This window comes from Danio rerio, chromosome 20 (genome assembly GCF_049306965.1).
Source record: "Danio rerio strain Tuebingen ecotype United States chromosome 20, GRCz12tu, whole genome shotgun sequence".
NCBI lineage: Eukaryota > Metazoa > Chordata > Actinopteri > Cypriniformes > Danionidae > Danio > Danio rerio.
Window position 1 is genome coordinate 4911468 of NC_133195.1, and position 26921 is coordinate 4938388.

At 37.4% G+C, this 26921-nt stretch overlaps 1 protein-coding gene across 1 annotated transcript; it reads right to left on the reverse strand.

Annotated features, from left to right (window-relative positions):
• Positions 1 to 469: 469 nt before the first annotated feature.
• On the reverse strand, positions 470 to 26837 carry galca (galactosylceramidase a). Its single transcript, NM_001005921.1, is given in 17 exon segments — positions 470 to 1187; positions 1291 to 1367; positions 6250 to 6413; positions 7758 to 7938; positions 11661 to 11805; positions 11890 to 11979; positions 12091 to 12180; positions 12285 to 12412; positions 20118 to 20242; positions 20321 to 20476; positions 23518 to 23645; positions 23720 to 23758; positions 23914 to 24053; positions 24159 to 24272; positions 26320 to 26383; positions 26486 to 26554; positions 26638 to 26837. Coding segments are annotated over 17 exon segments (1983 nt in total). The 5' UTR covers positions 26767 to 26837; the 3' UTR covers positions 470 to 1043.
• Between the last annotated feature and the right edge of the window lie 84 nt (positions 26838 to 26921).

The following is a 26921-nucleotide window of genomic DNA, read 5'->3' on the forward strand; positions in this document are numbered from 1 at the left end:
AGGACTTGCTTAACTTTTCAAGCGCCGACGGAAGCGTCAGCCAATCAAACAGCTGTATGCAAATACACCAGCTCAGACAGTGGTCTATTTCTGACTAATTTCATTGGCTGATGGTGCTATGACGATCGCATCAGCCCCAATTTCAGACACGCCCTCTGTCAAGCGTTGACGCTGAAGCCCCGTGTGAATGGGGCGTTACAAAGTGGATGCCTTTTCAGCTGCAACCCAGTACTGGGAATGATGGCCAAAATATTTAAAGCAATAGCAGTTATTTCACACATACTAGGTGAACTCAGCATGGTAGCCTTGTGACATGGTAAACACTCATTTGTGATCAAATATGTTAATTAATTTTAATCACCAGTGACTTGAGAATATTTTTTAAGAGATGCCTTGTGTTGAAAATATTTTTCATGAATTTATCCATCGAGTAAACATCTTGATATTTCATCGCACACTGTCAAGTGCCTCGTTTATTTAATCTGTTTATTAAGAATAAAGATTTTAAATCATTCAAGTCATTAATCACCATCTTTGACAATCACCCCAGGTAATTGGCACAAAATATCCCTTTTTGAAGATCAACATCTCCTGTTCCTCATTTATAAACCCCAAAACATCAACTACTCCAGTAAAAAGAGTCAAATCACCAAGAAACGAAATGAAACGCGTTCATAGTACACTCTCAGAAATAAAGGTATGAGCTGTCACTGGGGTGGTACCTTTTCAAAAGGTACACAGTTGTACTTAAAGGGTCCATATTGGTACTTCAAAAGTATATATTAGTACCAACAAATTTTAAGAGCAACAATTTTGTACTATTTAGCTACTAATATGTACCTTTGAGGTATTAATATGAACCATTTAGATACAAATTTGTACCTTTTAAAAAGGGACCACCCCAGTGACAGCCCACTTACCTTTATTTCTGAGAGTGTACAGTAGTTTTGCAGTGAAATTAACAGATACCTGTGTCAACCTGACACTTTCAGAAAAAAGTGTGATGACAAAGTAAACATAAACATGAGGTATCGAAGTACGAATCACCCTGCAATCACATTAAAATTATCAAACTGTGCGTATTCAAAAGATAAAGTTCCTAGTGCAGCCCAACCACTCTTGGGCTCCAGAACAGCAGCATTTTTCCACAACGGAAAGCCGTTCAGTGACCCTGTGGCAAAATATCCCTGTAGACCAAAAGATGAGCATTTAAGAACAAAGACTTCTATGAAAAAAAAAAAATTTCTATAAAAAGGCTACTGTCTTCTACTATTTATGTGTAGAAATTACCTTGACGCTAAGAGTTAAGGTGTACCATACTCCTGCCTTTGTTCCTGACAGCCCTTCAGCAAGAACTCTTTTCCCACCTGTGAAACGCAAAAAAAGTTTAGTCACGATATAATGAAAAGAGTTTATTTAGGTACATACCAAACTAAATTAAATGCACAAGTCATATTAGAATGAGGGATTAAAGGACTTTATACTTTGCCGTACGCCTTTAAGGTCCCGTGAAGTGCTTTAACATGTAAATTTTTATGGGTGGGACATAGTGTAGCTCCTCCCCCTTTTAGAAAATGGCCAATAGCGTTTTATTTTATCACAGCTCTGCCAGTGAGAGTAATTGAGCTTAAGCAAAGGAGAATCATTTTGAAGGGGCGGAGCATGTCAGATACTAGAGAGCATTTGATTGGTCAAGTTTTTATAAGAAACTGAAGTCTGAGTTGAATAAAACTGTTGATTCATTTAAGCAGAAGTGAGAAGCTACAAGCTTCACATGTTTATATCAGTTTTGTATTTAAATTTTGTGACTGTTCTGGAGCGCACTAACTCTCAACTAGATATCCTAAAAACTAACAATACGGACGCTAACAACTGAAAAACTTTAAGGCTCGTGTACAATGGAACGATCTTGCCATGCTGAGCCTCGCCATATCATGAGACCTTTTTAGAATTGTGAAGACAATTTTCTATGATGCTATGCACACTGGTGTCGCCATTCGGTGTCTGTTTAGCAACGTATACACAACTATGTAAAGACGACAGTGCAGCCTGTCCGGTGCGTGACCTGCTTTAGTTTTGACACACTTTTCCATACTCATACTCAAGCGATGTTCACCAGCGATGAGCAGAGTGACCGTGCAAAATCACACATTAGATGGTGCTTCATGAAAAGCAGAATCCCCCAGTACACAAGGTGGCGCTGCACAACTTTTAGCTTCTTCTAACAAGCAAGTGTCAGAAGAAGAGGAGAGCGTTTACATGCTTGTTAAGTCCATTCATACTAGTGGTGGGCAAAGTGAGGCTTCATAAAACACTGAAACAGTCGAAGCAAACGTGTCGAAGCCGCGAAACGTTTCAAAACCCATCTCTACATTTGTAATGTATTGCACTGGAATAGCTTCTAACACAGATTCACAGAACACAGATTCGCCAGGTCTCGAAACGCTTCTGAAATTATGGATGCTTTGAATCACTTAAGTCACATGACCAGGTGTTTCGAAACACTTTAGTCACGTGACCAGGGTGTTTTAGATCATGCTTCGGTGCAGTGTTTTGAAACACTTGCGCTTTAGGATCTCGACACTGTGTCGAAACGTCAGTTTCACGTCAGCCATCCCTAATTCCAACAGTATTTGCTAACTGGTAGTAGCTGTTTTGTTTGGATCATCTTGCTTTGTGTCCTTCATCCTGCCCTGATGCATCTACTTCATCATTAGGAAGGTGTGTCGGCTAAACTGTTTTGTGCTCGACAACCACCACAAGCTATGTTTTACTGTAACTTCAGCAGCTCCAGGCATGTAAACAAAAGTATAAATCTGACTTGTCAACCAGTTTGTTCGTTTTTTTTTTTTTGTATGGCACTTATACACCTGACATTTTTAGTGTTATGCTGTGCTCACACCAGATGCAAAACACATCAATAAATAGAGCTATTCATGCGTGAATATTTTGAGTTTACTCGCTTCATTCGCTCATCAAATTCACTTCACATTAAAGGCGGATTCGTGTCATGTGTGGGGCTTTTGTTTGCCCGTTGACTGTTGACTCGTTGCTAAATGGCTGACATGGATTTTATTGAGACAGTAGCTGTGCATTAAGGGCTTTAGGAAGGCTGAAAAACAGTGTAGATTCGTTCAGCGTAGATCCTGATTTCTGAGGTGCATCCAGCTCTGTGAGTTCATCAACTCTGAAACTATACCTGGAGGATGGAGGATGGAGGCTTTCAGCGGTGCCCCCGACTAAACAGAGCCCAGTTTGATGAACTGTTGTCTGATGTCAGCAAGAGGATTTCCCCTCAGGACACTACATCATAATCACACCCCTACAAGAGCAAGCTCATGACGTAAGAAAACGCAAGTATTTTACGTTTTGGCAGTTTAGTGGCTAATTCCTACAAATTTGTACGTATTCGAGTTCAGTCGTAAGAAATTGTTTGATTTTGAAAAGGAGGTGTGGCACCTAACCCCACCCCTAAACCCAACCGTCATTGGGGGATGAGCAAATCGTATTAAAATGTACGAATTAGATCGTACGAATTCATATGAATTAACCACTAAATGAAAAAGTTACGAATTGCCATGGGATTGTGTTGGAATATTCGCTAAAGTTCAGATTGATTTGAGCGTTAAAGAGCCCATATTATACATGAAATAGGGTCATATCTTGGTTGTAAGGGTCTCCAACAACAGTCTAATATGCATGCAGGGTCAAAAAACACTTTCGTGGTCTTTTAATCTGCATTTATTTTTACCTAATTATCCCAGCGACTCCCGTATGAATCGTCCAGTGATTCATTTGTTCCCAAACCCCTCCTTAGCGCGAAGCTAATCTGCACTGATTGGACCGATGACAGCCTGTTGCGATTGGTCGACTGCCTTCAGTGAATGACAGAGTGAAAAGCTAATCAGCAATATAGAAGTAGTCACAGTTCATACACGCTCGATAGTGTAAGGCGTGGATTTTTGCTGCCAGTGGGTCAATGTAAATACAGACGATGGACTTGAAAATACTGACGACTAACTATTTTATTGAGCAAAAACTCCGAAAACAGTTGAGGAGATCTCCTAGCTTGTCTCACTCTGCTCTTTTCATAGACATACACACACACACATATTGCCCTCGTCTACGAAGCTCCATAAACAAAGCAGCACGCGTCGCGTTTTTAACGTGGCTTTGCACGCGATATAAGAATAAAGCGAGTTAACCTCATGGGGGGATGGGGTTTCTGTGTCAGAGGGTGGGGCTGCAGGTTTCAAATCTCCCGGGTTTGCGCGTGCACGTGAATAACTTGGTTTTGTTCGTACGTCATGGTGAAACACCTAATGACTCGTTATCAAAGCAACTCGTTTGAAGCACTATGAGTCGACTCTTTTATAGATGAATCAACCGTTTTAAACACTGTACACTAACAGATTTAAGCCTTAGCTGGATATTTCACTTCACTTAGAGCTGTTACACACTACATGGAAGAGCATTTTCAAAAACCCATAATATGGGCCCTTTAAGCGCATCATGCGCGTCAAACACGAAAAACGTTCAACTTGCGCTGCTTCATTCACGTGAATCGCGCTGCAGGATGTCTATTCGCCTCTTGGTCTGACAAGATAGTCAATACAAGTCACTTTTTCAAACTTTCTAACACCAAAAGTTGTTCAAAGATCAAAATATGGAAAACTGTTTATTTACAGATATTTTTTGCATGTTTCTGTATATCCATGTGTTGTGAGAATCCATATATGCACGTGTTGTCAATCATGAATATGTGAGCTCAGTTTGTTAGTGTTTTTATATATGAATGTTTTAGTTACTTCACTCCAAAACTAAAATCCTGTCATCATATTGTTGCCCCTCTGTTCTTTCGAATGTATAAAAAAATTGTTTTGAAAATTTCATCTTCAGCACATTAAATGAAGATTAAGATCGATAAAACTTTGATATTTTTAAAACAACCGAATGAACGGAGCGGCGTAATCCAAGTGTTCTGCATAGAGACATCTGTTCATTATATAAAGCCATCATCATGTCTCTTGGAAAGATTTGGATTAATCGCCTTGTTTTGTTTGGATTTATTTCTTGATCTCTTTGCAAATGCATTTAGCTGTCAGAGCTTGAATGAAGACGAATGAAATTCTTATGGCTTTGGAAATGCACAAGGGCAAGTAAATGATGGCAAAAAGTTATTATTTTTGGGATAACCTAACCCACTTTAAATCCTGCTAAAAACCATCCCCTTAGATGCAGCTTAAAATTCGTGACAGCTTTTCTTCAAATTTAAGACATGTATTTGCAATTCTTGTGTTTTGCTGTGAAAACACACAGAAATCTTATGAAACGTCTGTTTTTGTTAAATCACAAGAACCGACAGACTCGCAAAATCATTGAGGGACTGAAAAGCAATATAGTAAAGCGTTATTATACACGATCACTAACTCACGACACTTCAGCTTAGTAAGAGGTCGCCACAGCGGAAGGAACCAGCAATTACTTTACGATCCCCTTCCTGTAGGAACCCAGCACTGGGAAACTAAATGGATAAAGTTAGTATTTTTGGGGTAATCTAACCCTTTAACTTCAAATCCAGCTAAAAACCAGTCCCTCGAGATGCAGCGTAAAATTTGTGACAGCCGTTCTCCAATTTTAAGGCATTATTTGCATCAATTCTTGTGTCTTGCTGTGAAAATACACAAAAACCAATGAAATGTTCTTGTTTTTTTAAAACCACAAGAACCAACGAACTAGCAAAATCCTTGAGCGACTGAAAAACTATAATACAACTTAAATATGTACGGTCACTAACTCGCGACACTTCAGCTTAGTTAGGGGTTGTTACAGCGGAAGGAACCACCAATTACTTTACGATGCCCTTCCTGTCAGAAACGAGAAATGGAAAACTAAATATAAAAACTTAGTATTTTTGAGAACTAACCCTTTAACTTCAAATCCCACTAAAGTGGAAGGAACCACCAATTACTTTATGATACCCTTCCTTTCAGAACCCAGAACTGGGAAACTAAATGTAAAAAGTTTATATTTTTGGGGTAACCTAACCCTTTAACTTCAAATCTTGCTAAAAACCAGTCCCTTGAGATGCTGACTAAAATTTGTGACAGCCATTCTCCAAATTTCAGGTATTATTTGCATCAATTCTTATGTTTTGCTCTGACAATACACAAAAATAGTATGAAATTGGCACTGGAAACTAAATATACACGGTTTATTTTTAAGTGGAAAAAATGTTATAATCGTTACCTATGTCATTTGTCACTCTATAGGTCCCATTTGCATAAATCCAGTAAAAGACCCCCTTTGCTTGTCGGACTGATTCTCCGCCTTGATCGACCCTGGCCGCCAGGAACACTCCTCCAGTCTTGGGGGTTTCAATAAAGACATCACATGACACATTTACGTCTGACCTAGTTAGACAAGTAAGAAAATTTGGTAAAATGATTAGAATTCAAATACAAATGCATTACTGATAATTTTGCCTTTACATCTGTCCATCTATTTGTCATGACGTATATAATCTAAATCATTGTTCACGTAAAAACTTTACGTACTGCCTGAGAAAGCTCGACTGACCCAAATAAGCACATATAAAATGTTCTCCTATATTTCAGTGGCATATCAAAATTATTAAAGAGTCAACAAACATACGAGCCATAGTCCCCTATGATGCTGATGGTTTGATCTGCTGGAGCGGCAACAATAATACAGCGGGGGGAATAGGTTTTGAACATGTCACCTTTTTTCTCAGGAAACATATTTCTAAAGGTGCTGTTGACTTGAAATTTTCACCTAATGTAAATGACAACCAAAGAAATACATACAAAAAAGAAAAGATGTAACAAACTTGATGGTTCTGTGGGTTTTGTCTATACAAACCAACCTTTATTTTGTACTTTCTATTGGATTCAGGTCAGGTGATTGGCTGGGCCATTCCACAGCTTGATTTTCTTTCTCTGAATTCATTTGAGAGTTTTATTGGCTGTGTTTTGGATCATTGTCTTGCTGAAATGCCCACTCTGATTTCATCTTCATCATCCTGCTAATGTAGATGTTGGACTTTAGCAGCTAATATTTATTTACAATGAGGGCAGAGGGTTGCTGATTAACTACTGAGAGATTTAAGCTGCTGTCTGGGCTTACACTGCCGTTCTACACCTCCCTTTTTTCATGTGTTCAATACTTTATTTCATTTTGTTACACAAAACTTCATTTGTAAACTAATTTGTTTTGTTTTCTTTGCATGTATGCATTTCTTTGGTTGTTACCAAACATCTGGTGAACATTTCAAGTCAACAGCACCTTAAGAAATGTATTTCTGGAAAGAAAGGCGACGTTTTATTTGCCAATGCATATCACCCAATGCCTGAAAATTAGTTAACTTCCATCTATTAGGATCAAAGGAGGTGGTTAAGATGGCTAAACTAACAAAAGTTAGCTGATTTTCATTTTATTATCATTTGTAATATCACTGCTGCAGTCATGGTATGGCAGCAAAGTGCTCTGATTATTACGCCAGAATTGGATCATAGTTCTTAGCCATATCGGCTAAAAAATAGATCAAATTTCCTGTCAGTCTTCATGCATGATGTAACTAGAAAAGAGTCCATATATAAATAGGAAAAAGTTTGAAACTCTTTTGTAGTTTTTGATTTCGAAATGCTAACGGTCTAATCTGATTTAATGATCTATGCTAAGCTAAGCTCCCCTATTTTGGTGGCTTATCAAAGTCACGATAGAGAGAGCAAACATACCAGCCGTAGTCTCCTATGATGCTGATGGTTTGGTCGGCATCTTTAGCCCAGGCCACCGGCCGCTCAGTGACCACTTGGCGAAGAGTAAAGGCATGGGAGCTGTTATCTGTAGTGTTTCTGAAGTACTCAAACACACCGGTTTGATCAGCAAAGTACGGGGCCTCAGAGAACGGAGGGTTATCTTCCAAAAAAAAAAAAAAAAAGAAGAAGAAGAAGAAATGCAGTTAGGAACGACAATTTAGTTTACAATAGGTCTGCTTAAATCCCTGAACAAAAGCTAATTTTTATTATTTAAAGTTAAACATTTAACAGTCATATATGTTTGTAAATGTACATTGTGTACTTACATATAAAGTGCAGGTTTAAATGCGTAATGTATAAAATGCTAGTTGCAATAGTAGGCTAATTGGTAGGTGTATAATATGCTAGCAGAGAGGCTAACTAAAACAATGCTTAATTTCACAACCCATGAAAAATGAATTGCTGAATTAAAATTAGTCACAATGAATCACGCAGTAAATGAAAGAATGTGTTCAGTGTTTTAAACGCACTGAAGAAAAGGAAAAGGGGATTAAAGTCTCAATTGACAGTGATTTTACTTAAGACAAATAGTACATAAGTAGCAAAGCTATGCTTCAAACCTTCAATAATCTGTATATAAGGCATGTAGAGCTCAGGGGTCGGGAAGAAAAAACTAGTTCTGAAAGAGATCAAGCCTCAGCCATGTAATAAAAAATAACGCAAAATTAACGTAAAAGTAACACAACTAACCATTCATAACCATAAAAAGTAACTACGTAATGCAACTAGCTACTTTTTTGGGGAGTAACTCATTGTAATGCATTACTTTCTACAGTAATGTTCCACAATACTGTCGCGCACTATAGAGTCTACCTATGAATCATTCTGGGTCCCAATTGAACCTAATTCCCGGGGGATGGGGCACTCGATTTGTCATAACGCTGCCTTGGTCTTGGAACATGATGTAACTACAGGGCCAAGAGTCAAAATTTAAATGTGAAAATGATCAAAATTCTGGTCATTTTGATCAAAATGCTAATGGTCTAATCGGATTCAATTATCTATGCTAAGCTAAGCTAAAAGTGCTCAGAAACAGAGATCATCTGAGTGGTTAAATATACTACTTTGTGGTAATGGTTAAAAAATACTGTCAGTTTTATGAATTGGATTTGATCTACTGTGAATAAAAAAATAATAAATATATAAGTAAATATATAAAATGTGTGTAAAAATAAATAAAAAATAAGTCAACTTTCTCTCTTCTCTGTGCATTCCTGAATTATATTAATTTCATAGTCTGCATTATGAGTTATATGACATGAGAAGTTGAAGCTTATGGTAGCACATAAGCTAACTAAAGCAATACTTTAGTTATTCATCAGTATATGAAATTACTTAAAACACACTAATGGTCATTACAGCACCTTTTGAACTGTATAAATTAGTTAATTAAGAGAATTGTTAATCAGGCTCTGGTTAAAGTCCACCTATTTTAACGGCAGTCCTAAGTGGACCCGATTCCTAGAGGCGGGGCCTGATTTGTGCTGGAACAAGCCGGATCCTGAACCTCTGAAATCTGATGCAGCACTTCATTCTACCGATCTCCCTCCTCACACACACCCCGCCAGGCCCTTCCGCGACTCCTCAACACTCATTTTCATCCACCTTTCCCAATACTGTCGCGCACTATAGAGTCTACCTATGAATCATTCTGGGTCCCAATTGAACCTAATTCCCAGGGAATGGGGCACTCGATTTGTCATAACGCTGCCTTGATCTTGGAACATGATGTAACTACAGGGCAAAGAGTCAAAATTTGAATGTGAAAATGATCAAAACTGGTCATTTTGATCAAAATGCTAATGGTCTAATCTGATTCAATTATCAATGCTAAGCTAAGCTAAAAGTGCTCAGAAACAGAGATCAGCTAAATGGTTAAAAATACTACTACTATACTTTGTAGTAATGGTTAAAAAAATACTGTCAGTTTTATGAATTGGATTTGATCTACTGTGAATAAAAAGTAGTATATATATATATATATATATATATATATATATATATATATATATATATATATATATATATATATATATATATAAATATATATATAAATATATATATATATATATACATACATAAATATATATGTACATACATGTATGTATGTGTGTGTGTGTGTGTGTATGTATGTATATATATATATATATATATATATATATATATATATATATATATATATATACATACATATATATATATATATATATATATATATATATATATATATATATATATATATATATATATATATATATATATATATGAGTAAATATATAAAATGTGTGTAAAAACAAATAAAACATAAGTCAAGTTTCTTCTCTGTGTGTTTCTGAATTATATTAATTTGATAGTCTGCATTACAAGTTATATAAACATCAGTGAGACATGAGAAGTTTAATACACTTGAAAAAAGTTATAAATATAATTCATTTTTAGCAGTCCCTCTAAAGAGGTTAATGGACAGTTCAGCCAAAAAAAAAAAATTCTGTCATCATTTATTCACCCTTTGCTTGTTCAAAACCTACTTAAGTTTCTTTTTTTGGAGACAAAAGAAAATATTTAGAAGAATGCTGGAACCGATTGACTTTTATAGTATTTATTTTTCCTACTATGAAAGTCAATGTATCCCAGAAACCAGCATTCTTTAAAACAGTGGCGCCTGCAGCTGTATGGCTGTACGCACTGTGCATACCTACCATGAAAGGGCTGGAATTAATGCCGCTTTTTATTTATTTATTACATAATTAAATTGATTATTAAACAGAATACACTACACCTGCCTGCTTTTCCTCTATCATGCCAAATCACTACAGCGCTGCATTTGGTAGCACAAAAACTCGCTCTGGTCCGGGAGAGAACTTTACCAACAGCTAATGTTACATGCACTGCTGACTTTTTTTCTGCTGCACATCGAATAAAGGCAATCTTAACATCATCGATGTCCACAAAACATCCTATATCGATGAAACACGAACATGCTAACTTTTTGGACAACGAGGAAATAACTCCACTTCAGTCAAGCCAGACGGCTTGTTTTGTAATTTAATCCCTGAAGGACGGTTACGGCGTGTTGTGATGTCGGCCGTCACTAGAGAAAGTCAAATCTTTCTTTATTTTTTTCAACTTTTGTTCGAAAGCTTTAGTGGCACTGTAGCTGTCCAAGGTACTGTTGTACGAGTTAATTTATAGCCTATTTAGGCTATGCACCAATAAACAAGTCAAATTAATGAAATCAAATATATATGGATTATATGTCGGTATTGTTTTTACTCAAAAATAAATAATTAATGATAATAAAATGCTTTATAAAGCAATTTTCACATTTTTTACGATTCATTAAATATAAGTTGGATATTTATGTAACATGTTTGGTTTTTTTTTTTCTCTGTGATCTTTAATATATACTGGGTACTACGCAAATATTTTCTTAAAATGTCAAGGAGGAATTTGTCTATAGCTTTAATTACGAAGACAATAAAATATTAAAAATAACAAAAATAAAATGATAAAAATACAAAGATAAAAAGAGCAGAATTTTGCTAAATTCTCAAACAATATTCGTTTTTATTTCACTTGATGCATTCATTATTTAATGTATGAATACTGAAATAACAGGCTTTGGAAGGGGGCGGGCGGTGCTGGATTTGTGCGTACCTTGGAATAAAATCCGGCAGGCGTCCCTGCTTTAAAATATCTACTTTTATGTCTAACTAAAAAAACTCATAAAGCTTTAAGTGATAAATAATGAGATATTTATCATTTTGGGTGAACTATCCCCCTTAAGCAACAAAAGAATAACATGATACAAATGATTCTTACCTATTGTGAAGTCATCGGTGTAATTCTTAGGAAACGGACATGATTTGGGGGGCTCTGGGTAGAAGCCTCTTTGTGCAGTGGTGACCGTTGTGATAGTAAAGACCTCATCGACATCTAGTTTCAAGCTTAACAAGCCATTGTGGGCCTGTGTGGAAACAGAAAAGTTTATTATCTGCACATTCTCCAGTGTATAAGACATGAAACTTGTATAGAAAGAGCTCAAATGTACCCTAATAGGCCTCAGTTGCTTAAACAGTGTACCATTTCCAGACTTAAAATCCAGTTTTGAGTACCACACTTGAAGGTCAGCGAGATGTGCCTTTAAAAAATAAATAAATAAATAAAATAAACAAATAAATAAATAAAAACATTGAAATTGAGTCTTTTTGAGGCTAATAAATACATATTTATTAGACAGAACTGCACTTACAAAGGAGCCTTTCAGCTCAAATGTGGCGATCTGAGGAGAGACGTCAAAGTGCGGCAATGGTGGACGAATGCACTGAGAGTGCTCGTGTGTCTTTAAAAAGAAAGAGAGAGGATAGGAGGAGTGTTCACAGCAAAATAAATGATTATTAAATCTTGTGACCCTCATAAGACCGAGGAAAATAACCAACTACCTACCATGGTTTCTATAATAATTGTTAAGTTCCCTTTGCGGTCTGTCAAAGCCACATAACTTCCTCCGTGGTTGAGTTTGCCCACAGTCTGCAGATAAAACCAGCCTGGCTGTGTGAATTGAGTAGTGTGTGCTATAAAAAAAAAAAAAAGAAAGGACATTTAAATCAAAGCTTATCAGGGAATTCACTTACAACTGAAGTAGGGCACAATATATCGTTTCAGTGTTGATATCGCAATGTGTGAATCTGCAAACTGGGATTATTATAACATGACCTAATTCACACTATAATGGGTTCCGCACAATTCCTTCATGTTGTCCTAACACAGGTCCATTAATGTAGTTAACATAACCATTTAAACAAATTTAAGTGGATTGAGCATAAAATAATTAAGTTTTGCCATAAAAAAAGAATTGTGTCATTTCAGCTCATTTCGAATAAGTAGTTTAAACAAGCAGCAATAATCATTTTTGTTAGTGTAATAGTGTGAAAGTTTTTTTTATTTTAGTGTGTTTTTAAGGCATGTGACTTATATTTCAAGTGAATTTAAACAATTTGGGCACAGGAAATGACAAAGTTTTTCACTTAAAGGGCCATGACACCCCCCACTTTCGGTTAAAGTCTACTTCAGAATTTTTTCAAAAGATGCATGATTAATGGGCGTGGAGCTCCGCGAGCACAGGGCAGGAGTGGGCGTGGCCAGCAGGGGAGAAGGGGAGCGAACAACTGTTGTTGACAGCTCACAAAATGAAACAAACCATGAGGAGACGAATGAGTTTATAGTTCACAAAGGTAAAATGCAAAGAAATAAACAGTAATTTAATGCCCTGCTACATTTGTTATTCGTTATTTCATATACACATAACCTCAATTGATATTATTATAAAGATAAGTGTGTTCATGTAAACACTATAAATAAGGATTCTCCTTCAATCCCCGGGTCTAAATTATAGATCTGAATGCAGACTCAGTGCAGCAGGTCTCCTGACCTGTCTATTTTAACCATTAGCCCTGCTGGTAATATAGAGGATTTAGGCAAACACAGCAGCACGGCGATGTGTCTGAATGTGAACGAACTCCTGATAAAAGTCAACATCCGTCACTCTTCAATCCTTGTACTGCTCTCCCGACAAACATGCTTGCAGCACACACACAGCTTTGCTGTATGATCGGCCCTGACAAGATCGCGGGGAAAAACATGCAACAAACCCCCAGGATCATGGAAACAAACACATACAAGCCTTCATGAAAGGCTACTGCGTGCCGCGAGTCCGTGTCTCACAGCTTGCTTGAAACTGGCAGGTCTGCCTTGCCTTCAGAATGCACATGCTCTCATGAATAATTAAGCAGCCGGCTCTTCTCATACGATAAGAAAACTCCGCTATGAATAATAATGAGAAACCGACGCGTCATCATTGCACTTACAGTACTGCGCTACGTCGCCGATTTTGAACCCGCCCCAAAAATTATTTTAAACCCGGAAGCTGAAATGAGCTGACAAAAGCTCAAAATTATCCAGTTTTTCCCACAATTAAAGCTAACAGGTGCTAACATTGTCTTAACTGATGCTCAACACACACACATCTGTTAATATATTAAAAAAAAGTTCTCCAGGGTGTCCTTAACCTTTAAAGATTAAAGGTCCTGTGAAGTGCTGTAAAATGTGCAGTTTTTACTCAATGTTTGATGTAATCTCAACTAAGAAAAATGTAGAGAGGGTGGGACATAAGGTTAGCTCCTCCCAGTTAAAAAAAAACAGCCAATAGTGGCTGTTTCTCAATTCCAAGACCGTAGAGAACGGACTTGCGATCTTGTGGAGAGCGGTTTTGCCAGGTGTCCTCGGAATAACGAACTCAGGAGATGCGAGGGCAGAAAAGGCGTCATTTGAAAAATGAGATGCTGCGTTCTTTCTGATGGTCACATGACCTTCACACGTTTTAAATGGTAAATTATTTAAACAGTGCAGCATTCATACAACGATTTATTGTTTTTCCCCTTTTCAAAATATATACTGTGCATAAAAGCATTATAAATATACTCTGCACAATATAAATAGAACAAATTTTAATACGAATTTCAGCAAACAAACACCCTTATGTGTTTATTCCTTTATTAAGATGTTCATGATGATGTTTACTTTCACTGTTTCATATAGGGAAACTCCTGAGGTAAATCAGTGATATCTCTGAACTTTAATAATAAATCTATATAAAATGCTGCGCTTCCCATAGGGTTGTAACAATATACCGGTATGACGGTTTACCACGATTTGAACGTGCACGATTATCATACCATGAACAATTGCATATCAACGGTTTTAACCCTTAAAGACCGAGACAGCCGCCCGCGGCTAAAAATAAGTATTGCTCTTAAATGTTTAATAACTTTTGATCCGCTGATCCGATTCATACAATTCAAAGATTGGCATAAAGAAGAGAGACTCAGCTTTCCAGTGCTGTATCACATAACATTCGCGGACTTTCAGAGGCTCCGGAATCAGTGCGGTTACGTCATCAACATTTGACAACGCTGATTTGACAAAGAAACGCTCGTCACTGTGTCTCCGGACAAATCAGACATGATACATTGATGCATTGTCCCTCCTCCATGCCCAGATTGGTTCAAACTCGCCATATCACAACCAATAAGCATAGGTTTTGCTTTTGTTTGTGGACCAAGCTTTTAGAACAACACGGAATGAGAGATAGGCATACATTTATGCGCGGCTAAATAAAACGCAAAAAAAAAAGGTTTTCATGAAATAATTCTCATACTAAGTACTTTTGCATGCACAGCAGCACAGAAACATGACAAAACAGTGACACAGCAAAGACGAACTGCTGCTCTTGCTGTTTTCAAAAGACGCAAATGAAGGTGCAGCTGTTTGTCTGCATTGCAGACAACCATATCCAAATCCATATCCACAGACAACCATATCCATGCTGGCACATAAAACCTAAGGATGTTCCATATTGAATCTAGTTTCGTTATGTAACTATTTATAGTATAGTAAATATTTATATCTATTTTTTACTGAGGATTTGCACCATGTTTATTTGGACTTTATTTGGACTTTTGACACATTATTTATTATTTTCTTATTTTTATTTGTTCATTGTAAGTGGTGTTGTTTATAGTAACTAAAAATATATAATTTGGAAAAAGTCAAATTTGCTTCACTGTTCTATTATTTTGTAACATTTGTAACATACCGTATACCGCGAAACCGTCAAACCGTGGTATTGTTTTAGACGATTATCATACCGTGAAAAATTCATACCGTTACAACCCTAGCTTCCCACCTCCAGTCGCAATGACTTCTGGGACTTCCAGACCGAGTTCGGTGCTCAAGTCTGCATCGGTACGTCCTCGATATCAAGATTACATCCGGGACGTTCCACGTGTCCTCCGTACTTTGAAATTGTTGCAAATTTATTAAAAATAAAAAGCTGAAAGGTCACATACATCAGTATTCACAGCCTCTGCGATGAAGCTCTAAATTGAGCTCAGGTACATTCTGTTTCCACTGATCATTCTTGAGATGTTTCAGCCGCTTAATTGAGTTCACCTGTGGTAAATTCAGTTGATTGAACATGATTTGAAAAGGGATACACCTGTCTATATAAGGTCCCAGGGTTGACAGTGCATGTCAAAGCACAAACCAAGCATTTGCCTGTAGACCTCCAAGACAGGATTGTCTCGAGGCACAAGGCTGGGGAAGGTTACAGAAACATTCCTGCTGCTCTGAAAGTTCCAATGAACACAGCGGCCTCCATCATCCGTAAATGGAAGATGTTAGAACCACCAGGGGCCTCATGTATCAACGCTGCGTACGCACAAAAACTTTGCGTACGCCAGGTTTCACGCTCAGAATCGCTCACGTTTGGATTTACTAACAATGAACTGAACGTGGGAATGTGCGCAGGTTCACGGCAGCTTTCTGGCAGGCGTACGCACATTTTTTGTGCGTGTCTGTTTTATTTCCATTGGCGACTCCTAGAGGCAGTTGTGTTAAATTCCTCTCTACAAAGTGTCTGAGCCTTGCAATGGCAGCTGTATGAGACGGGTTCATATAGTAGGTATGTAAGATTTCCATACCATACAGTTGACCAGCTAAACATTAAAGCACAATTTGCAGCGGTCGCCTGTTTTCCCAATGTAATCTGAGCTATCTACCGCACGCACATTGCTATAAAGACACTATCTGAAGATAAATTTGCATGCGTGAATCAGAAACATTTCCATTCAATAAATGTGCAAATAAAATATGATGCACAAACTTATTAATGATTCCTACTTGTCTTTCTCATGATAAATAGTGGGCAAAATCTGATATGTAGCGGGAAAAAAAAGAAGAAAGAATTCATCAGACACTGGATTCGAACCGAGTTTGTGCTCGAACGAGTCAGTATATGATCATATGCTTCTTATGAGGTGCGCCACTGAGACTGCTAAGGGTACTGCAACAGTTTACAGATATAAACCACACTATTTCTTTTTTAAATGCACTCAGTGCGATGTTCAGACCCAACTGTGTTAACCGTATCAGCTAAACTCTCCCACTCTATTTTTTCTTCTGTTGTTAATTCCGGAGAACAAACTTGCAAATAACACCGCTTTTCTCCGTTCTACCTCCGAAAGCAGCACCTCCAATTCACATTCTGTTCAAAGTTTCTCTTTTTGTTTGATTTTGCCGTTGCTTTTTCGTTGGGTTTTGCCATTAGCATAGTCATTAGCATATTCATACGGGGGAGGAGGCAGGGAGGGGTTTTGTGCTCGTGCATGTTGCGCTCAGTTTCACGTTCATTCGGATGTACAAAAGAATATGCGTGAGATTCGGCGTACGCAGTGTTTCATACATCTGAATTTTTTTCTGCGTACGCACATTTACAGCTTTGTGCGTACGCAATGTTTTAGTAAGATTTCCACGCAAGTCTTCGTACATGAGGCCCCAGGACTCTGAGTGATCGGGGGAGAAGGGCTTTAGTCAGGGAGGTGATCAATAACTTGATGGTCAATGTCTGAGCTCCAGCGCTCAGTCTGTGGAACAGACTGAAACTATCATCTAAAAATATTCATTCATTCGTTTTGTTGTCGGCTTAGTTCCTTTATTAATCCAGGGTCGCCACAGCGGAATGAACCGCCAACTTATCCAGCAAGTTTTTACGCGAGGATGCCCTTCCAGCCGCAAACCATCTCTGGGAAACATCCACACACACATTCACACACACACTCATACACTACGGACAATTTAGCCTACCCAATTCACCTGTACCGCATGTCTTTGGACTGTGGGGGAAACCGGAGCACCCGGAGGAAACCCACGCGAAGGCAGGGAGAACATGCAAACTCCACACAGAAACACCAACTGAGCCGAGGTTCGACCCAGCGACCTTCTTGCTGTGAGGCGACAGCACTACCTACTGCGCGACTGCCTCGCCCCCATCTAAAAATATATATTTTAATATTTACTTTAATTGTGCTTATTATTATTAGTAGTACAGTGAAGACTTTATGGTATTATTTTACATTCTAAACCTCAGTGCTGTTAAATGCCACTGAAATCCATGACCTGCTGTTTATTTCATTTGTATCTTTCGATGCTTGCTTGTATAACTTTGCATATTTTATGCAGATGCACTTGCCTACAAAATCATCCATCAATGTACAAAAATTCTTTCTAAAAACTCAAGTTGATCTTATGTTCATATCGCAAAATATATAAATCACATAAAAGATTTTCTAATACTGTGCGTCTCTAAATTAAAGACAGAATTATTATAGCTGATATTTGAATTCTTTAAAAAAACTGTTACTTAATTAAACTTTTTTAAATATTAGAAATAAGTTATTTAATTGAGTATAAGAACTTTATGATTTTTCTTTGCCATTTTGAGACATTATATTTTTCAACTTATTTAGCGAGATATTAATATTTAGCTTAAACTGCAATTTAAAGATTTAACTATGTAATTATGCTAACTAGGCAAATTAGCAACAACTGTGGTCTGTTCTGTAGACAATTAAAATAAATTTATTTCTTAAGGGGGCAAATAATATTGACCATAAAATTGTTTGTAAAAAAAATTAAATAAAATTTAATTTTTAAAATTTTTATTCTAGCCAAACTGAAAAAATAAGACTTTTCCCAGAATAAAAAAAAAGTATATATTATAGGAAATACTGTGAAATTTTTTTTTGGTCTGTTAATGGTCCTAACCCGAACCCTAATGAGAAATTCTTGAAAAAGAATGCAAATTTCACAGGAGGGTAACAAACTTTGACTGTATGTGCTACAATAATATCTCACATGCTCATTTTATGAACACATTTCAGGGAGGTTTTTCACGCAAGCACATTTGAGCTTGTGTAAGATCCAGTGTGGTTTTCACACATCATGCTGGAGCTTCCTTTTACAGCACAGTACCCAGTGTTTGGTGCAATTAGTTACAAACTAACTATATACTGTAAAATATTTTCCGCTGAATAAGGGAAGTTAATTTAATTATTAATGTACATAAATTTGTAGGAGCCATACATTGTATATTGGCAATTGGCCACAAGGGGTCAGTACGACACTTTATAAATGTGGCTTCAATGCAATGGAGTAACCGTACGTTCACACCGAAAGCGGCGAGAGCGTCCAAGGTCGCTCTGGCCGCCCTGGCGACAACGCTCTCTGCCTTTAGCTCCTGCGGCGAGAGCGTCAAAACTCGCTACATTGATCTCATATTTAGAGGAGCCGTTGCAGCATATCAGTTACATTCCTGCATAAAACATGTTTCTAGCGTGAAAATGTTGCGCACTTCTTACCAAATTCATTCGGTTCGCCGAACCGCGTCATAGCTCATTACCATAAAGTTGATTTCATTTCAACTCTCCTCGACGCTCACGCCGGCGAAGACGCGCCGCGCTGCGCCTCGCCGCCGGCTCTCATTGAAAATGAATGACTTCCGGCTACTTTGACGCTGTCGCCGCTTTCGGTGTGAACGTACGGTAAGACAGTGTTGGTAGGAAGCACACAGTTTTTGACTGTATTGTATCGTCTCGTCTAGTAACTAAGCTTAACGTAACTCAAAGTAACAGAGAAGTGTGAATATAGATTAAGGAAAGTGATTAAGTAATTCTGTTGGTTGGAAGTTGATTGGAAAACAAATACGTTTTTATTTGCATCTATTTGCCTACGGACTCTGACTTTTACGCGTTAAAAACTTGCTCACTCTACCAACAGTAGCGGCAATGGAAAGCCGCTACATAAATTTAACAATCAATCCAGGTAATATACTGAATTATTGAATAACATAAAGAACATTTATCAAGACAATGTACTTTAGAAAATTATTAATTGAGAAATTTGTTCACAACAATATAAAAGTATAAATTTAGAGTAGCAGAGTTAAATAGATTTGCTATTCAGATATTTTGCACAATTACATTGATTGAAAGTATTTTATTTCAGTCAGCTCAACTGCATATGCTTAAGAAACATTGACATTTAAATTTATGGCAATATGGATGAAAAATGGTGTCATTACTTTTAAACTTTCTGCGCTTTAATACATAAATTGTTTCAATTTTAGGTGTTTAATTCCATGTTCAATAAAGCTAACAAGACTAGTCTCATGACAATAAACAAAGCTATGGAAAAGTAATTTGAGAAAACTTGTATGATTTACATTGGTAGAAGTTAATTGTTTGTCAATTTTATTATTATTATTATTATTATTATTATTGTTGAATTAATGCTTAAAGATGTTGACCCGAAAATCTGCCATTTTGAAAGTGACAAATTACACAAATGATGTGTGCTGATTCACGACTATTAAAAATACATTACCAGTCATCCATATTGGAGATTCCACTATATAATGTCCACTCCAGGGCTCCTCTGCCGTCATCAGACCATCTCTACCAAATGACAGATTCTCATAATAACTTGCTATTACATTCCAGGATATAGTCCTAAAAGAAAGCAGTCGATCAGCATAAAGACACATATACAAAAAAGAAAAGACAGAAGGGTGTGTGAAATCAGCTCACGAGGTCATTTTGCCATTCACGTAGTTCTGGTTGAGAATGCGAGCCCAACATCCGGCACCGATGTCGTCATTGTAGGTGCTGTAGTCTTCAGATGACCAGAGCTTTCTCTCCGTCAACAGAGCTTCCTTTACTGTGTTGGTTCCTGGGTAGTGGACACTGTAAAGAATGTAAACCGTGATTACAGGTTAGTTTTAAGCTTATTAGATCAGCTAGTTGGTTGATTATATAAGTAGATAGGGCATAATGTACCAAACACCCAACTGTAAATAAGTGATGGGATATTAGATATAAGATATGGGACTCGTGAATAGGCAGTGATCGGTGTCGTTATAATGGCGTCGGTAAAAAAGGTACACAACCAACAGGAACCAGCCAACAGTATCTGAGGTGTTCGCTAAAATGACTAAGTACCAGTGTGAAAGTGAAAGATTGAACCAGTCTACTGACCTGCTGACTGCCTGGACCCACTGTCTCGAGCGCATGACAGTGTATGTGTGTGTGTGCCTGTGTGTGTGAATGCGTGTGTGTGTGGTCACGTGATGTGCGTTTTCAGCGGTAGTGAGGAAGGAGGGCTGCTCAGAAATGCTAAACGCCAGTATGGATGTGGATTGTTGTCGTTCTAAAATAGCATTTAAAAATAAAGACCCATTAGTGAAAACGGGGCATGAGTGTGTATTTTTCGCGAGCGGATTTGCAACGGGGGCGGAGCGGAGGATCGTGATGTGCCCATCGTCTCAACCCTAATATGTACATAGCAGAGCTTGCAAACTGTGTTTTTTTGTCACTCCCAGCAGCCACTTTGGATGATTGAAAATAATTTTAAATTGTGGTTTTCTTAAAAGCAGGGTTCAACTATAATGCTGCGTTCACACTAGACGCGGCACGCGCGTCAAGCGCGAGGGATTTACATATTAAGTCAATGCAAACGCGCGAATAGACATCCTGCGGCGCGATACACGCGAATGGCGCGGCGCGAATGACGCAAATTGCACAAGGCGAATTGAGCGTTTTGCACGTTTGACGCGCTTAACAAGCGTTTCGCGCGAATCTCTCGAATTCGAAAATCTGAACTTCAGCGTACATTCGCACCGCGTTAACCAATCAGAAGCTTGCTCTTGTGGGGGCGTGATTGTGACGTAGAACCTGTTGTAGGTGTTCAGAGGGAAATCCTCCATCCTTCACTGACAACAGTTCATCAAACTCGGCTTGGCTCAGTCAGAAGCACCGCTGAAAGCCTCCGTCATCCAGGTTAAGTTTCTGGAGGAGTTTATAAGCTCACAGAGCTGGATGCACCTCTGAAAGGATGTAGTGGAGTCAGACACGACCGTAAACGTATCGACGCTGTTTTTCAGTCTCCATAAAGCACACAAACACTGTTATTTTCTTCATAAAATCCATGTTAGCCATTTAGCTATGAAGCTAGAGTCACCGGGCAGACAGAAGCCCTGCCCATCATGCAAATCCGCGTATGTTCTGAAGTGAATTTGACACACGAATGAAGCGGAGTTTGACGCGCGAATGAAGCGAGTAAACTCAAATGTTCACGCGGCTATTTATCCGCGCATTCCGCGTCTGGTGTGAACACAGCATAAGGATGACCCAATATGCGTGCAAATGTGAGATTAGAATCAAGTAACAGCACGACTAACAATAATAATTGTGTTCGCGCGAGCAAAAGAAAGCAGGTGAATACCAAATGAGAGGATAATCACTTCCGCTAACAGCTAATGTGATGCGTGCGACTGTTTAAAACGCGTGCGCGCTCCCGTTTCCTTGCGTGAAGCAACCTTGCCTGGAAGACAAGTGATCAGTTCTCTTTCAAATAGACTAGACAAAAAGTTATGCTAATGCACCCACAGTCTTACTGCTTTCAAGAGCTCCAAATGTGTCTTTGTAAGCAGCACAGGATATTTATTGGCCTTTACTCTGTGCGTGTGATCATCCTTTCATTATCACACACAGTATGTTTTTCACCTGCTTTCTTTTGCTTGCGGTTATTTTTGTTAATATGGTTTAATTATCCTATCTCTCTCTTTTTTTTTACAATAACATTACTTTAATATGAGATTAACTCTCCATTTATGTGTAGTTAGCTGGTGATCTGAGAAACCTTTAGCCAGGGCAGATTACTGTGCATAGTTTTGATACATGACAGTATTTTTTTTTTTTAAAAAGTCAATTGTTTTTCTTTGTTTTTTTTTATGTGTTGTTAAATAAAAAAGTATAGAATACAGCTTTATTTTGCTTGTTTTGACACATTTAAAATTTGTGGCTAAGAATTAATTATTAATTGATGTGGTCATAGATTTAATTTTGAGTTCTGAAAAGTCATGTGAAATAACAAACTAATTGCAATATAACACCATGACCCGTTTGCTTATACCCGACACACAAAAAGTGAAATGAACGAGGAGGCATGTGGACATAACATAAAATCTTAATCAAGTATTTTAGCATGTTAAAGTCATATTTATGCATATAAAAAATATTTTCCCAACAACAAAATTATGGCTAGTGAAAATACAGTGGCTAGTTATGTTGGAAATCTACTAGCCACAGTGGCTGGTGATCAAAAAAGTTAATGTCAAGCCCTGTTGATTACTACTCTTAAATATGTCTATTTTATATGTCTGGTCTGTTTTCCCCTCCATTGAACACACTATATTTTATTTTAAGAAACATTTTAAATATTTTGGAGAAGTATGTCAGGCTAAATAATTCAAAATAATCATTGACGTCTTCATAAGCTTCCAAAACTTCTTTAACTTAAAAAGGCATCTTTGGAGATCTTCTTTTCTTTTGATATACAGTGAGCCACAGCACCGTTCAGGTCTATAGCAGGCTTGGATTATGGTTTATAAGGGATTTGTTTTTCAGATATTTCCTGAGTGATGGGCTGACCAGTAGCTTTTGACGTGGATTGCCCTTTTCTGCTGGAGATACTGTTGCCTAAAAAACTAAATTATATATATATATATATATATATATATATATATATATATATATATATATATATATATATAAATAGCATATACTGTAGAAACAGTATAACAAAAAATGTTAGCTGTTTTAAGGTCATAACTATTCCAAACCGTGATAAACCTTGAAACTAGTTATCGTCCCATGACTGCATTTGGGTGACAATTGGGAAAGCATTCTCCTTGAATCACTGAACATATTACACTGCTATTGCTCACCCTATGACCTCGACAGCATCATTCAGATATGGATCATCCAGCATGGCAGACGCAATAGACCAGTCTCCATCTGCAGCAATGATGCCGATATTCGTGAAGCCAGCTCTGTCCAAAGCATCTCTCAGCACCTAGGTGAAATGTTGATGCGGTTACTGACAATACAGTTAGTTATGTTTTAAACTAAAAAGGATATCCAGTTTACCTTAATGTATGTCGGATCAAATGCTTTCTCATTCCAAATCTAAAAATAAATACATCAAACAAATCAAATAAAAATAGAAGTTAAATAAAGAATGTTATTAAAGAAAACGACATCAGTAATAGCCATAACATAATTAAGTAATAGACATATACGATTAATTTGGAGCGAGTAATTATCAGCTAGGGCTTACATACCCCGATATAATCAATGTCAAGGTTATGATGCTGCTTTGCTCCCATGACCCATGTGATAACATAGTTGGCTGTAACATTTGGAAAAAAGTAAGGCCATTGGGTTCCGTATCCAACCCATCCGGGAAATGCCCAGGGAAGACCTACATAATCAGATCATTTAAATCAACTCAAATTTCTTTGAGCTCTATATTACTTTTGCCCTTAATAATAAAAATGGAAAATGCAGCTTGGAACAAACGGATTACCGATCAGCTTAATGTTTGGATTTCTTTTCTTGGCTTCCTTCATAAGCCACCACTCGTATCCACGGAAAAAATTCCCCTCATCCTTACTGTGCATGTGAGAGGGTTCTGTGCCATCTGCAGAAAAGACATGCAACATTAGATTAGTCTTGTTTCTAGTCCTAATATCTAAAAATTGTTAAATCAGGAAGCATTTTCTAGACAAGCGAAACTATAGTCTTGTTTTAAGTGAAGTTTATTTATAAACAAATTTCGAGAGGATCACGTGCTTATGATTGTTCACAGCTGTTCCAACTTTAGCTAATGACTGATTATCCTATCAGACGATCCTTAACTCACTATAAATATCCAGAGTTTTCTCATCTCAATATCTTCGTCTTGAAGAACCCCCCCACCCAACCCTACTTTCCCTCCTTTCAAACGGGCGTCCCGGTGGCCAGCGATTAGCGCTGCTGCCTCACAGCAAGAATGCCCCTGGTTTAATTCCTTTCCAAACCAGACGGCATTTCTGTGCGCAGTTTGCTCATTCTCCCCGTGGTTGCGTGGGTTTTCCCCGGGTCCTCCGGTTTCCTCCAACAGTTCAAAAACAAGCAGTCTAAACAATTAATCCAAATACTTTAGCTAAACTCTGAGTACACCTTTCAGCATCCATATCTGACACTTAGCTACAACAAGCAAGAAAGGGAGTCATCGAGATCTACCTGAGCTCAAACTCCCCTCTCGCCTTGCAACGGGAGGGAGCCCAGGGCTCGAGGATCTTATAAGCTCAGGGCTGTCTCCCGGGACAGCACGCCAAACTAGCTTTATTATCAATCATCAGCTAAGTGTGAACTCTTGAAGTAATAATATGACAAAATCAGACGAGTTTTTCCTTAAAGCATGCAAAGTAATCAACCAATGGGGCACGTAAAATAATCAAATTTTTCATTTAGGCATGAGCTTACTTTACGAACCACATTGGCAGATTATTTTGCTTGTTTTAAGAATAAAAACTCACTTCATTTTGTCATATTATTACTTAAAACAGTAATAGTTCACTTTCATTCATTTAGCCTTTCAACTGTTTCTAATACACATTGCACTAAACAGGCTTCTTTTGAAACCCTGTCTGGCACAAAATGAAAAGGGTGGAACTTTTGTAAAAAAAACACGGACAACCAGACAGATTATTTGAAATTAGTGTAAATGGGCTTTCCAATCCTTAAAATAGCGTACACATCTTAATCATCAATTTATTTGCCATATACAGTTGAAGTCAGAATTATTAGCCCCCCATTGATTTTTTTTTTCTTTTTTTTTTTTTTTAATATTTCCCAAATTATTTTTAACAGAGCAAGGAAGTTTTCACAGTATGTCTGATAATATTTTTTTTTCTTCTGGAGAAAGTCTTATTTGCTTTATTTCAGCTAGAATAAAATCAGTTTTAATTAAAAAAAAAACATTATTTTCATTAGTTTCAAAATTATTAGTCCCTTAAGCTTTATTTTTTTGAATAGTCTACAGAACAAACCATTGTTGTACAATAACTACCCTAAATACTCTAACCTGCCGAGTTAACCTAACTAACCTAGTTAAGCCTTTAAATGTCACTTTAAGCTGTATAGAAGCTGTCTAGTCAAATATTATTTACTGTCATCATAGAAAAGATAAAATAAATCAGTTATTAGAAATGAGATATTAAAACTGTTATGTTTGGAAATGTGCCTAAAAAAAATAAACAGGGGCTAATGATTCAGGTAATTCACTAACATGAAAACTAACTAACCTAACTGACCACACAGGCAAGGTGAACCTAACTTCCTGTTGTTTTTTGTCTACTTCAGCATGTTAGTACCACATGATTCATGTCATATGACTGACATACATTGTTTTTAAAGAACCAGTGAAGGAGTTAAACTATTGCTTTCTATGAAATAACAATAAAATGTTACAGAAAACTAACCAATAAGCTTTCAATTTCAAGACAATTTTCTGAATTAGGTATTCTCTTCAGAACAACTGCATAACCCTGATATATTTTATGTTTTATCCTTGATTTATACTCAAATCAAAAACTTGGTTGTTTATTTTAATGTCTTTTGGATAATTTGATATACCTAAAAAGCTATAGACAGTCAGGTATGCAAAACAGAAGGGAAAATACACAGAAAATACTTTGCTTCACCTGTGGTTTGAGCATCGCCTCCTATTTCTACCTTGAGGATGTGAAGTGAAGCTCCAAAGTTGGGCTAAATAAAACCAAACCCACATATATAACACATTAAAAATAACGTATGGTTATTATAAAATACATCATTAATAAAAAATTACTAAAACAAATGACTAAATACTTTGAATAAGTAATCCAATATCTGACTCCGATAGGGTTCTTCATAATTGACAAGAAGTCGAGAAGTGGCCTGTAAACAAACAAACAAACAAAGAGTTAATCAACAACTGGCCAACTTTTGACAGACACATTAAACTTGTGAACATGACTTACTCCTCCACCACTTAAGCCCCCTATTCCATCAAACTCCCGCCCTAAACCAATCCGATCATCTATAACATAAAACTGAGCCGAACATCCGATAATGACGGAGATTATGCACAGAAAATTGTGCGTTTGCATGATTTGACTGGAGTTTCAATGAACTGCGGCTGAAGTCTGTCATGAGGATGTTTATGATTACCAGCAGCTATTACTTCCGCGTCATGTGCTCATATTGATATACACGCGAGACGCATGATAATCAGTCATTAGAAAAGAAACGCAATCACGCAATG